Below are 13,306 nucleotides of genomic sequence, written 5' to 3'. Positions count from 1 at the left end.
GGCTCTGACTCCTGGCCCTCTCTCCAGCTCTACTCTCCCAAGGCTAGTCTCCTAGGATCTCAACCTCTCCATCCAGCCCTAGGAACCCAGAGCAGCTATGTCAGCCTCTCCAGATGGGCACCAGACAGTAGGACTCTGCCAGTTTATCTTATTGGTTCCTGCAGTAGGGACAGGTGGACAGGCTCAAATGACAAGGAGGCTTTTCCCACCCCTGGGCATCAGCCAACCCTCCCTCGATGATGTCATGGAATGGTACTCACCGTCGCTGGCACTGAGGTACTCTGGGTTTGAGGAAGCATATAGCGGTCCCATCGGTCCGTCTGGCTGTCTGCAGGAGAAATGGAGATGGACGGCTTGAGATTCTCATGGCACTCTGTAGGTCTTGGGATTGGCCACAGTGCAAATCAGGAACGGAGTATTTATTCTGTGGTCCGTCCAGACTGAGGCTCCAAGGCCAAGAGCGAGCCTTTCATATAATCCTAGAGCTGCCCATCAGCCTGGGAATGCCCGCCCCTCCCTGGCTGGCTCTTCCTGGAATGCATGGTTGTCTGTGTGACACCAGATTGCTACACATTCAGTATCATCCCAGAGCCAGCTCTTCCCTGCTGGTGAGAAACAACTGTTAAATGTTTAGGAAGTAGGCGAACTAGTTGTTAAATGCAACCATCATTAAAAATGAAACCACCCATCCCCAAGGGAGGTTGAAGTAGGAGGGTAGCAAGTTTAAGTCCTACCTGGGCAACTTAGCAAGATTCTGTCTCAAGACAAAAAGGGCTGGGAGTGTAGCTCAGTAGAAGAGAAGTCCTGGGCTCAATCCCCAGTACTACCTTCTCCCCGTCCCCCCCCCCCCAAAAAATATAGAGGGTGGCTCACAATTAAATAAACTATACTAAGGGGAAAACCAGGAAGGAAACTACACAGCCCCCTACCACCACCATGTGCCAGCAGCGGCCCTGCTAGCCAGGGAGAACCAGGAAGGAAGGAGGCCACCTCCCCTACAGCCCTACCCACACCCCCATAAGCCAGCCAGTGTCTGGACTGGGAGGGAGGAAACACCCCACTCCACCCTCCATAAGCAACCAGCTGATTTGAGGAAGCACAGGCTGATATCATAATAACTGAAGTAAAGAAACAGCCTAATGCTTGCATTGTTGGATTGGTTTTGCAACTATTTAGAGATTAACAGTAACAATATGCACTACAGTAACTTGTGGTTTCCTACTGTCATACCACTGTTTTGTTTTATTGTTCTGTTTTATTGTTGTTTTAAAATAAAAAGTATGTAAATAAATTATACTAAGAGCAAGTTAATTAAACAAACAGAATTCAGCTCACCACTTTCTAATTATTTGTACTCTTCTGTACATCTTGTTTATAGTTTCAGTGTCTTCTTCTGCACGTTTTGTTAATCCAGTGCTGTCATTTTTACTGACTGCACTGAACATTCCTGTAGTTTTCTGCCCTGTGTTCCATCACAGAACTGCATGTAACTTGCTACCCTCCTGCCCCAACCTCCCTCGGGGATGGGTCCTTTCATTTTTAATGATGCCTGTATTTAACACCTAGCTTGCCAGTTTTCTAAACATTTAACAACTGTCCCTCACCAGCCGGGCCATGTAAGAGTTATGCAAACAAAAGCTTGAGTCACCAAGCTGGAGTATCCTTTGACCATGACTTTGTTTGAATCTTGTAGATACTAAGCACAATTCCTCATTTAGCAACTGATTCACTTAATGACCTAGGTGTAGGAACATAACCCGGTCATTAAATGAGGGGTGTCTGGAATAAATGAGGGGGTCTGTTACTCCTCAACTACAATGGGGCTTCATCCTGATTCACCCACACTACGTCGGAATTCTTGTATGTTACAGGTTCAGTAAAATCTACAATAACCTCAGCTCTACCCCACCTATATTGAGGCGTACATAATGGACAGCCATTGATGAGTGGCCTGCCACATACTCACCGCTTTCTCAGGAATAGATAAATACTCCCGATCACAACACTGAAGAGAAAGACGAAGATGAGGGGGCCGATGATCATCTTTGCAATATTTGATGAGACATCTGCTGAAATAGAACAAGAAAATACACGTTTCACATCCAAATGCATCCACGTCAAATTTTACACTCATTCCTTTGTTTCGGTCTTGGGGGTTGAACTCTGGGCCTCTGCACTGAGCTACATCCCCAGGCCTTTTTATTTTTTACTTTGGGAAGCAGTCTTGTTAAGTTACTGAGTTGTTCAGTGTGGGCTCATACCTGTGCTCCTCCTGTCTCCGCCCCGCAGAGTGCTGGGATGAAAGGCCTGTGCCACCAGGTTAGACAGTGAACGTTCCTCAGGGCCTGAGTTAAAGGCCTGGTCCCCAGGGCCATGTTATTGGGCAGTGCAGGAGCCTGCGGGATGTCTCTGAGGCTTTGAGTTGGGCCCTTGAAGGCGCACTGGGAGCCTGGTCTCTTCCCTCTCTCACTCTCTTCTGATTCCTGGCCATGAGGGGAGCAGCTGCTTGGCCTCTATCTCCCCTCCACTGCGCTCAGCACCCTCAACACACACCTACACCATCCCATGGTGGAACCTTTAATATTGAGTCACACGAAACCTCTCCTCTTTATAAAAGAACTGCCTCAGGTATAGATACAGTAACGCAAAGCTGACTAACACACCTGGCTACCAAGAAAATACCAGGTTAAATAAAGGAAAATGCATCCCCTCTCCCCCACAGAGACCCTTTAAAACTAGCAGGAGAAAGATCATCTGGAGTCTTAGTATTTTTTTCAAATTCACAAAGTCCAGTTGTGTATCACTATGACCACGCTCGTCCACTTAAGACTTCCCAGAGCCGAGGGAGAAAACAAGTTCTAGAACACTGCAGAAGGAACCTCATCCTTTGCGTTCCTCAGAACAGCAGTATGCTGTCGGGCATGGCCCCCTGTCCCTGTCATCTGTGCATTCTGAGAGGCTGGGACAGGAGGGTCACAAATTCAAGACCAGCCTCATCAAGACCCAGACTCAAAAAAAAAAAAAAAAAAAAAAAAAAAAAAAAAAAAACAGCAAAAAAGGGCTGGGGTGTAGCTCTCAGTGCAAAGGCTCTGGGTTCAGTCCCCAATCCACAGTAAAACAGTAATAACAACAACACAGCAATGCGCTGAACACTTACTAACACCAGGTACCATTGCAAGTGCTCACCACAGACATTACTCAGCTGTTCCACACACCAAGAAGGGAAAGGTAAGACAAGCTCCTCTTACCAGATCAGGGAGGGAGGCTTGTTGGGGAGCAAGGTCCTAGCCCAAGTTCTCACTAACGCTGCTCCTGGCCTGCAGGGGGCGGTGTCCTGAGAAGCCTCTCCCCCTGCTCCTCTCCTGGATGCACAGAGAAACTGCCTCCTCCTGCCCCGCCCCCGAAGCCCCCTAAATGGCACGTAAATGCTTGGTGATCCAGTGACACACATGAAACAGGGACTGTCTGGTCGGCCACATGCCTATATCCCTCCTCCACCCTGCTGAGCAGCTCCAGTGAGCTCTGCCACACACTTGCCTCCTCTCCACACAGTGAAGGACTTGGCCCTGGATCCTCAGGGAGAGATGCCAGCCCCTTGGAATTGCTCAAAGAAGGGAGATGTCTGTTATTTACGGGCCCCTTAGGTCGCTCCTGCATGGGTGCTAAGGGGTGACCTTGTGTAGGAGGGGGGCTGAGGGGTGGAGACTTCAAGCTTCCCTGACTCCCAGAGACAGGAGAGGAGCTGGAGATTGAGTACGGTCCCCTGGACGATAGCTGGATCAATCGCACCCCACCCTAGGCCACCCCAAGAAAAGTGCTGTACCCCAAAGCTCAGAGGAGATGCAGTTGGAGAACACACTGCCACGGGATGGACCCCAATTCAGTGTGCTGTCGACCTGGTGGCAATGCATTATTGGGGACTCTCCCAGGATCAGAGTCTTCATCTCTGGGTTTTGTTTTTTGGGAGGGTTGGTTTTGTTTTTCCAAGTACTAGGTTTTGAACCTTGAGCCTTTGTGCAAAGTTATAGCTCCAGCTTACTTTTAAAAATATGTTTTATTTCAAGACTAAGTTACCCAGGCTGGGCTTGAACTTCTGATTCTCCTGCCTCAGCCTCCCAGCGTGCTGGGATTCCAGGTGGCCACCACCATGCCCAGCTAACCTAGTGGCCTTCATAAAATTGCCTTTAGGATCATAGCATCTTGTCATTCTAGTCAACTATCAACTCCCAGAGGTCATGAGAAACCCCAAATTTGTAAGCAGTTCATCAGAAGTGCAGGGCGTGCTGGAGAACCCCAAATTCAATGGCTGAAGCGAGGGCGGGTTTGCTGGTGGTCACCACACCCTCAAGCTGGTGGGCTCGGTGGTAACACCCGGTAGAGAGCACTAGGTTTGTGCACTGTGCTCAGCTGGTATCAGAGCATTCATCCCCGTGCTGGCCCCAACCAGACCAGGCCAGCAAGAATTTCTTCCTGCTTCCGCCCTCTCTTCATGCATAGAAGTGGAAAATGCAGCCAGGAAGCCGAAGTTCCCCCTCACCCCAACTTAGGACCCTTCCTCCTCCTGGCCTACCAGCTTCCCTCACGTCACTGCTCATTTGAATGTCGGGGTTCCTACTCTGTGAAGAGCTTAACATACATCCCTCTGACGCCTCCATGCAAACGTTCTTCAAGGTCTGGACCAGGAGGCTGCCACCTCCAGGAGGCAAGCGTTCCCTAACCAGCTCCTGCTCCCTACCTCTCCCTACGGGGTACCTTCCCGCTCCAGGTGCTTGCTGCACTCAAGATAGAGCAGGTATGCTCTGCCCCGATCCTTAGAAGGTATGGTCCTTCTGTTAACAAAGGTGGGCCCAGGAGTGCTGGTACACACTTGTAATCCCAGAGCTCTGAGATCTGAGGCAGAAAGATTACAAATTAGAGCCCAGCCTGGGCAATTTAGCAATTTATCGACAGTTCATCTCAAAGTTAACATAAAGGGCTGGGGGTGTGGCTCAGTGCAAAGGTCCTGTGAATGAATGAATGAATGAATGAATGAATGAATGAAACAAAAATGGAGATACCGGGAACAGGCATCAACATATCCATCAGAGGTGCCCGTAACGGCCCCTTGACATCCTATCACTGAAACCTCTCTCCACCCTGAAACGAGTCCTGTGATTTCCCTCAAATATAGTTATGCCCTGGTGGCTTTAGGACCCCTCGGACAACCAGATCCAAACATGTCCCAGTCCTGGTCTGTAAAGGCGTAGCATTTACACAGAACCTGCCTGCAGCTGCTTTACATTGTGACTCACCCCACCCCCAGGGAACTTAAGAGGAGAAGGCAATGGAGATGCTATGGGAAGGGTCCCACGTGGACCGCCTAGGGGACACTCCTGAGCAGTCCCAGCACAACCGCAAAGGTGTGAGGTTTTTCCCTAACTCTCATGAACTGTGGTTTGGTCAGTCTGAGAGCACAGAGGCCGAGACAACAGCAAGCCCGGACCCGGGGGAGAAAGTAAGTGCAGCATCCCCGGGAGGTCAGACACCCTGTCTACTGCACACGAGGCCACACAGGGACCCAGGAATCCAGGCCCGGCTAGCACGCACAGCTCCCCGGGGTCCAGGCTCAAATGTCCCACCAGGCCCCCAGCGCCCAGCGCAGATGCAACCCCTTGCAACCGCTGTGGAGACTTACAATAATTCGTCACGTAGAAGTAGGTGGGCTCGGTCCAGGAGCCGTTTCCCGCCAGGGAGGTGGCGCGGATGCGCACGCTGTAGTTACCGGGCTGCAGCCCTCGCAGCCTGCAGCCGCGCTCCAGGGCATAGTGCTTGCGGGACACGCACAGATGCATCTCCTGTGGGGGAGAGAGGAGCTCAGCTCTGCACACCCGGAGGTGTTGGTGCCACGCGGCAGTGGCAACAGGCAGGACCCGGGACAGAGACATCATGGAGGGAGTGTGACCCGGTCAGGCTGACACCCACAGGCTCTGAAACACAGGGCACCTCAAAGTCACCGAGCTACAGTCAAGCGACAGACTTCCCCAGGCCGGAAGCCAAGCCTCTGTCACCTGTCCCATCTTACAGTGAACCCGTACCCAGCTTTGGTGGCCCTCATTTTATAGGTGAGCAAACCAGGGCCAGGGATGGGTGTTGGCCAAGATAGCTGCCCATGGCCCAGTGGTAAATACTTCCACACCTCCTGCCTCGTAGACGGCCAGGTCGCTATGGAGATACCTCAAATAGTTAAAAATAGGAAATCCACCTTGTCAAGGTTTATATCTGTGGCCCCCAGGCCTCATGAGTTTGCATTGTGCATTTGTGATGTCTAGTGCTTGGATTGATGGTGTCAGTGCTCCACCCACATAGGGGTGGAGCCAGGATGTGAAGCAATGGCAGGAAGAAGGTGTGTCTTGCTCTTTGCTGGTTCCTGCTGGCTGCTTGCAGCCACCATCAACTGCAGCCCAGCCATGCCGGTCTGCCTTGGAGCCAACTGAGTGTGGATTGAAACCTCCAAAAACTGTAAGAAATAAACCTTTCCTTTCCCAGCTTGGGCTTGAGGTATTTTGTCTCAGCAACAAGTAAAAAGTAACTAAGACACACCTTGATCCAGCTTTCCTCGCCTAGATAGCTTCCAGAAACAATAAAGACATCTTGTCACAGGGATCCATGCGCACCCATGTTTGTAGCAGCACAATAGCTAAATTTTGGGAATGACCTGTATGCTGTCAATGAATGGATAAAGATAATGTGTTCTACATACACAATGGAGTACTACTCAGCCATAAGGAAGGATAAACTTGAGTCATTTGTGGAGAAATGGATGTACCTTGAGGCTAAAATGTTATGTGAAATAAATCAGACACAGAAACTTAAATGTTGCAAAGTTTCTCTTATATGTGAAACCCAAAGTATAAATAATGAAGAGAAAAATAAAAGAGATGACTGGAAACAAGAAAGCAGGCTTTGTAGAAATGGGAAGGGGACGTGGGATGCGGAGGGAAGGAAAGGAAAAGGAAGTGTTTGAGATGCAATATGAATATGGACCAGCTCCCCAATGTGACTGTAACTGGCAGTAAACACATTCCAATAAAAATACATTTTAAAAAATAGCCAAAGTCCAATCTGTAACCTCCATAAACAACAGGCATGACTGGGTGCCAAGAATACTCCACGGACACAAAAAATCTCAACTCTGTGCAGTGTCATGGAACATTGTTTTTAAATGCTTAGATTTCACTTTGAGCAGATGAAGCACAGCAGCACGTGCCTACAGGCAGCACGGGACACTGTGACGCACACATGCTCTGCACAGTGATGACCGCAGGTAAAGGGACACGGGCGGCATCTCTCGTCCTTGTCACTTCTTTGCAGGGGGGACATTCAGAATGTATTTGGGGGGTACCGGGAATCGATCTCAGGACCCCACACTTGCCCGGCAGGCGCTGCCCTGTATCCTCAGCCCTGGAATGTATTCTTTTCTAGCTTAATTTTCAAGTATTTTTGTTTGACATGTAACAGCTGTGCACATTTATGAGCCCAAGGTGGTAACCCCCTTGCGTGGATACGATGTGTAACAGCCAAGCTGAAGCAGCCGGCATTTCATCGCCTTCCACATGGATCATTTCCCCCTGGTAGGAACCTTGCGGCCCCTCTTCTCTAGTTCTCTATTAAACCACGCAGTAAATTGTGCTAAACTATGCTATAGAACACCAGAACTTAGCCATCTATCAAACTAATACAGTGCTTAATATCAAAGTTCCCCCTCTCTCCCTACTCCCTACCTACAAGCTACTCTTGGAAGGGGGTTGGTTTTTTGAAACAGGGTCTCACCAGGCTGGTCCCAAACTCATGTAGACCCTCCTGCCTCAGCCTCCCAAAAGTTGGGATTACAACATTGTACTACCATACCCAACTCCTAAAACCTCTGCTTTTAGCAATTTTCAAATATGTATTATTAACTATCATCATCATTCAGCGCAATAGATACCCAGAACTTTTTCTCCCTGTCTAACTCTATCTTGGCAGCTCTTCTTATTTTTCTTTTTAAATATAAAAGAGATCGGAATCTCACCAGCTGTCAGAAAACAGGCAGGCCTGTGGGTGTGGTAGTGCATGCCTGTGATCCCCGCACTCCGGGAGACTGAGGAAGATCTCAAATTGAAGCCCAGCCTTGGTAACTTAGTAAGATGCTGTCTCAAAGAATAAAATGAGGAGCTGGGGATATAGCTCAGTTCAATCCTCAGTACTCTGAAAGAGGAGAGAGGAAGGAAGGAGGGAGGGACAGAGAGAGAGAGAGAGAGAGAGACAGAGAGAGAGAGAGAGAGAGAGAGAGAGAGAGAGAAGGAAGGAAGGAAGGAAGGAAGGAAGGAAGGAAGGAAGAAAGGATGGATGGAAGGATGGAAGGATGGAAGGAAGGAAGGAAGGAAGGGTGGTGGGGGAGAGAAAGAAAGGAGCCAAAGGGAACAATTTGTAGCCCACAGGACAGAGTCGCCCACCAGGTGACTCTTGGCTCAGTATATTTGATGATTTCTCTAAGATCCCACAGCTGGGCAGCACTTGAACTCAGACCTGCCTGGCTTGCAAACCTCTCCTTGAGAACCAGCCCATGCAGGACATTTTAGCCAGGCCTCTTGCAAAGCCAGAGACCAGCAGGAATAAGGGAACCCTCAGGGGCTGAGTCCCTTCCGCCTTTCCACATCTCCCAGTGTCCCGGCCTCATCCAAACCACACAGATCCAAGGTTTACCGTCAAAGGACAAAGCAAAAGCTCTTTCCTGCCCGAGGTGTTGCCTTTGGACTTTTTTTCATCACCATAAACAGAACTGGGATCCGCCTGGATCCCTGTCAGAATGGCAGATCAATAAAGTGGGGCGCACAGCCCACAAGAAGCGTGTCACTCAGGTCAACTGGGAACTCAGGAAGAGAGGCAGGAGGCTCGCTGGGCAGCCAGTCAGGCGGACCCGAGAACATTAGACCAAAACTTAGAAAACTTTCCAAAACAGCTCCAAAGCTAACAGTGCGTGCAGAGAACTGGGCTGGAAAAGTTTAGGGGGAGGAGGGCAGGAGGAGGGCGGGGCAGAAAAAGATATGTAAAAACTCCTGTGCTTATCTTGTGACAATAATCGCAAGAAAACAAATCAGCCTGACAGCCTCAGCGGGGTGGGGGCGGGGAGCTCGGGTCCAAAGTTTCTTCCAAGTCGAGTGAGTCACCAGGCGGGAAGTAACAAACAAGCAAATACAGAAATCAAAGAGAGCGGCTCTCTGACGGGTCCTGCACCCTGGACAGCCTGCAGGCTGGAGAGTGAGGGAGCTCGGTGGAAAGCTCCAGAAGAGGACAAAGTGTGCTCTCTAGAGAGCACAAAGTAAAAATTAAAAACATGAAGCACAGCGGGAACCGAAACCTGTTCGAAGGTGAAGAAGAGGTCAGTTGCATAAAAAGTTCATGCAAACAGAAGGAAGAGATGCAAACCTTCAGTGGTACACAGGATGTGAGCACACACAGAAACACACACACACACACACTCACACACACGACTGATGTTCTGTCCCAGGAGAAGGGGGTCCCTGGGGACAGGGCACCCAACTGAGAGGCAGGGGAAACAGACGGGGATAAATGATTGCAACACAATGATTCAGGAGTGAGGAGCTCCACAGACTCTGACAGCTGGAGGCAGGAGTGTATGCTGCTGGCCAAAAAAGAAAAAAAAGAAAAACACATACCTTCTACCCAGCGGTAGAGCGAATTCTTTACCATTCAATAAAATACACAACAGTCACCCAAAATATTAAATGGAAGATTTCGAAAATAAACAGTGCAATGGCTTTAAATACCTTGCACTATATAATTGTTCTATTTTATTATTAATCATAGTTTTTAACCTCTTGCTATGCTTAAAGTACATGTTAAACTTCATCACAGGTATGTATGTAGGGGGAAAATCACACACAATATACGTAGGGTTGCTAGGAGCTGCTATTCCAGGCCTCACTCAGGGTCTGGACTCAGAGTACATCCCTCAAGGAGATGAGTTCTGGCTCCACTGCAAACATAGACCAGCCTGCACTGCTGGGCTCACTGCAAACAGCACTAAGATGCAAGCAGCATAAACGAATCCCGAGTCCCTGTGGCAAATACAGTGGTGCCTTGGTTCATGAGTTTAATTCTTGCCAAGATTCTGGTCACAAATTCCCCATAAAGGTAACCAAATACATCTGTAAGATGAACTGAGTCTGTGGTCTGCTCAAAAGAGATGGAAACCCGGGTTGCCATCACTCAGGCTGGAGGGTACAGACACAGAGCAATGTGGGCACAGCTCAGTGGCATAGCGCCTGCCCGGCAGGCACAAGGTCCTGCATTCCATTCCTGGTATCCAGAAGGAAAAGCAAGATGAACAATTTAGGAAAGAAGAGTTTGTGGGGCAGTGTTTGTGATCCATCTCCCTGAAAGCTTTCAAGGAGGGAGGTTTGGGGCCCAGGACCAAAGCAGATGAAGGCGATCACAAGGACAACTTCGAAGGCTCGTGACTGAGAGTCGGGGTGCTTACCTCTTCCCCGTAGCGCCGATAGCTCACTTCGTACAGCACGATCAGGCCGTTGGGCTCCTTCGGTTCTTGCCACATCAAGTGAACAACATTGTTGTCAAAGATTTCGTGGGCCACAGGGCCGACGATGTCATCCGCCTTGGCTGTAAAGGCAGCAGTCAGGGGTATAACTCTCGCATCAAATCCCACATCCGCCCCCAACACCTGAGGGACCCTCGGCTGCTTTGTAAGTTTCCACAGCCCATTGTTTTCTGGGAGATGGACAGACAGGAAGCTTGGGAAGAAAAGATCTACAGAGGTGCAAGTCTCTGTCATCCAGTGATGCTGTGTTTGCACAGAACCTACACACATCCTCCTGTAGACCTCGAATGAGCCCCGTCGGTCTATAGTACACCTATAATTCTTTTCAGCTTATGCAAGGCTTATTTTTAACCACGTAGGAGAAAAGCGCACATGAAAATAGGGTTTTGCTTGGGATTTGCAGACATGGTTCACCATCTCGGCATTTCATGCTTAAATCAGGAAATCAGTATCAACTACTGAGTTTCCCATATGCCTAGAATCTACACATTTAGTTACAGGTAAATTAAAATTCAATGAAAGTAGTTTTGAAGAACCCATAGTAATTAGTTCCCTGATATGTACCGACAGCCTGTTGTGGGCACGCAGGGCCGCGGTGGGTGATGAGTGACACCCACATTCACCATCGTGAATATGTCTTTCAGGCTATGTGTTTTTCCTACACTGTCTAAAACTTGAAACAAAAATGTGCAAAATCTATTTGTGCACACTCGTCCTTCTGAGTCAGTAAAACTCGGAGAGGATGCACGAGAGCTGATCGGAGTCCTCTCGGCCACTGGGAGTGGATTTTTTATCTTTCTTCTCTACTTCTAACGTTATGCGTCGGCTTGGCTGAGCCGAGGGGCCCAGTCACTGGGCCTAAGTTTATTCTTGATGTTTCTATGGAGCTGCTTTCTCTCAGGAGGAGATTAAGATCTAAGGTGGTGGATTCGGCAAAGCTGAGGGCCATGCAACGAAGCCCACCGAGTGGAGAAAAAAGTTCAAGGCGGCCTGTCTGTCTGTCTCTGTCTCCCTGCCTCTGTTTCTGTCTCTCCCTCTCTGTCTGTCTGTCTCTCTGCCTCAGTCTCTGTGTCTCTCCCTCTCTGCCTCCCTCCCTGATTTTCTTCCTCCCTCCTTGTCTCAGTTCTTTTTATTCTTGTCTTCTTTCTCCATCTCCTTTCTCTCCAGCCATCTCCATTTCTTCTCTGCTCTCCCTCCTTCTCCCCGAGTAATCACACTCATAGAAACACAGACACACACACACACACACACACACACACACAGAGTTCATCTCTGTCCCCTGCACACCCTGATACACTACAGATATATATCTTGAGTCTGCTGATTTTGCTCATTGCTGGTATGATATCTCTAAACTCTGTATAACATTTATGCATGACTCTTATTAAAAGCAAAAACCCGCCACGCTGGATGTGGTGGCGCATTCCCACGGCTCCGGAGGCTGAGGCAGGAGGACTGCTAGAGACCCTGAAGGCCACATGTGGGCCTGTGCTCGGCCAGGTGGTCCCTGCCTCTGGGCGCCCGCCCCAGGAGGCTGCGCACCTTCAGGCATGGTCCGGGCGCTGACGTAGGCGGCCACACTGCACCTCTCCTCCGGGGCGCCCTGGTTGCAGGCCTGCAGCTCAATGCGATAGCCGGTGAAGTGGCGCAGGCCCGAGATGACCAGCGACTCCTTGTTCACCACCTTCTCGAAGGGCCTGGGCTCCTCCTGGCTGCCGGGCACGCTGGGGGTGGAGACGCCAGGGAAGCTGGGTGCCGTGGGCACCAATGCGGTCCCGTTCGCCACCTCGCCAAGGGACCTGCGTTTCCGGGAGGGCCTGGAATGACAAGAGGACCCTTGTGGTCAGGTCATCGCTGGCCCACAGCGACGGGGCTTAAGGGAAAACCAAGCCAGGGACGCGCACAGAGATGCCCACTACGCCCTCCGCTGTGCCTGGGGAGGGGACAGAGCTGGGGATCCGAGGTCACGGGCAGCAGCTGTGCCCCAACACGCCCTCCACAAACTCCACTGCGGATTTTTAGGGTGCAGAGAAGTAGGCCGCCAGAATCAGCGTTTAAAAATAAAGATGCCAAAAGCTCGGAGCCTCTAGCTTTTCAGGAAAGCCCGCCAAGGAGTACTCGCCCCCACCCCAAACCATGGACTGACATCATCAACTGGAAGGGGGAGCAGTTTTCTCTTTTGGCCAGTGGGGAGCTCCAGAATTACAGGAATGGAGTCCAACTCCTGGTAAACAAATCTTATCACTGGGAAAAGTACAGGCAATTCCAAGTGCCATCTATCCAACCCGGCCCATTCACCCGACCCCCTCCTTAAGACAGACACTGCAAAATAAAGACCAACAACCAGTACAGTTACAAACACAAAAAACAAAACAAAAAAGTATAAGGAAGAAAATTAAAATCCCTCGTAATTCCACTGCCCACTGCTGACTGTGGATATCTTTTTTTCTACAATTATTGGATGTAGAGATAAGGATCGGGCCAGTTGCATGGCCCACTGGGTGGGTGGGAAGCATACATTAAATATTTCCTTTCTATTTAATGGTAATGGGGCCCAGGCCTCTACACTGAGCTGCATCCCTGGCCCTCTTTATTTTTTACTTTAAGACAGGGTATCTCTGAGTCACTAAGTTCCCAGGGCTGGGCTCACACTTAGATCCTCCTGCCTCAGCCTCCCAGAGTGCTGGGATTACAGGCATGTCCTGG

The 13,306-nt window shown here is 49.8% G+C and overlaps 1 protein-coding gene across 3 annotated transcripts in view; it reads right to left on the bottom strand.

Annotated features, from left to right (window-relative positions):
• The window catches only part of Insr (insulin receptor), a 126,987-nt gene that overhangs the window by 13,364 nt on the left and 100,317 nt on the right, over positions 1 to 13,306 (bottom strand). For 2 of the 3 annotated variants that reach the window (XR_001200937.3, XM_003468370.5), the window contains exons 11-15: positions 12,143 to 12,417; positions 10,523 to 10,662; positions 5,675 to 5,834; positions 1,967 to 2,069; positions 261 to 328 (exon numbers count right to left, since the gene is read on the bottom strand). Coding sequence is in view for 2 of the 3 variants with exons in the window: in XM_003468370.5 (XP_003468418.1) it covers positions 261 to 328; positions 1,967 to 2,069; positions 5,675 to 5,834; positions 10,523 to 10,662; positions 12,143 to 12,417 (746 nt within the window). In the remaining variant the exon portion in view is untranslated. The remainder of the gene's footprint in view (positions 1 to 260; positions 329 to 1,966; positions 2,070 to 5,674; positions 5,835 to 10,522; positions 10,663 to 12,142; positions 12,418 to 13,306) is intronic. The other variant, XM_005003065.4, reaches the window with a different exon arrangement.

Source organism: Cavia porcellus, unplaced genomic scaffold (assembly GCF_034190915.1).
Source record: "Cavia porcellus strain 051 isolate PalLab524CR breed Dunkin Hartley unplaced genomic scaffold, mCavPor4.1 scaffold_17, whole genome shotgun sequence".
NCBI classification, from domain to species: Eukaryota; Metazoa; Chordata; class Mammalia; order Rodentia; family Caviidae; genus Cavia; species Cavia porcellus.
Note: the sequence above shows the minus strand (reverse complement) of the source record. Positions and strands in the feature narration are given on the sequence as shown.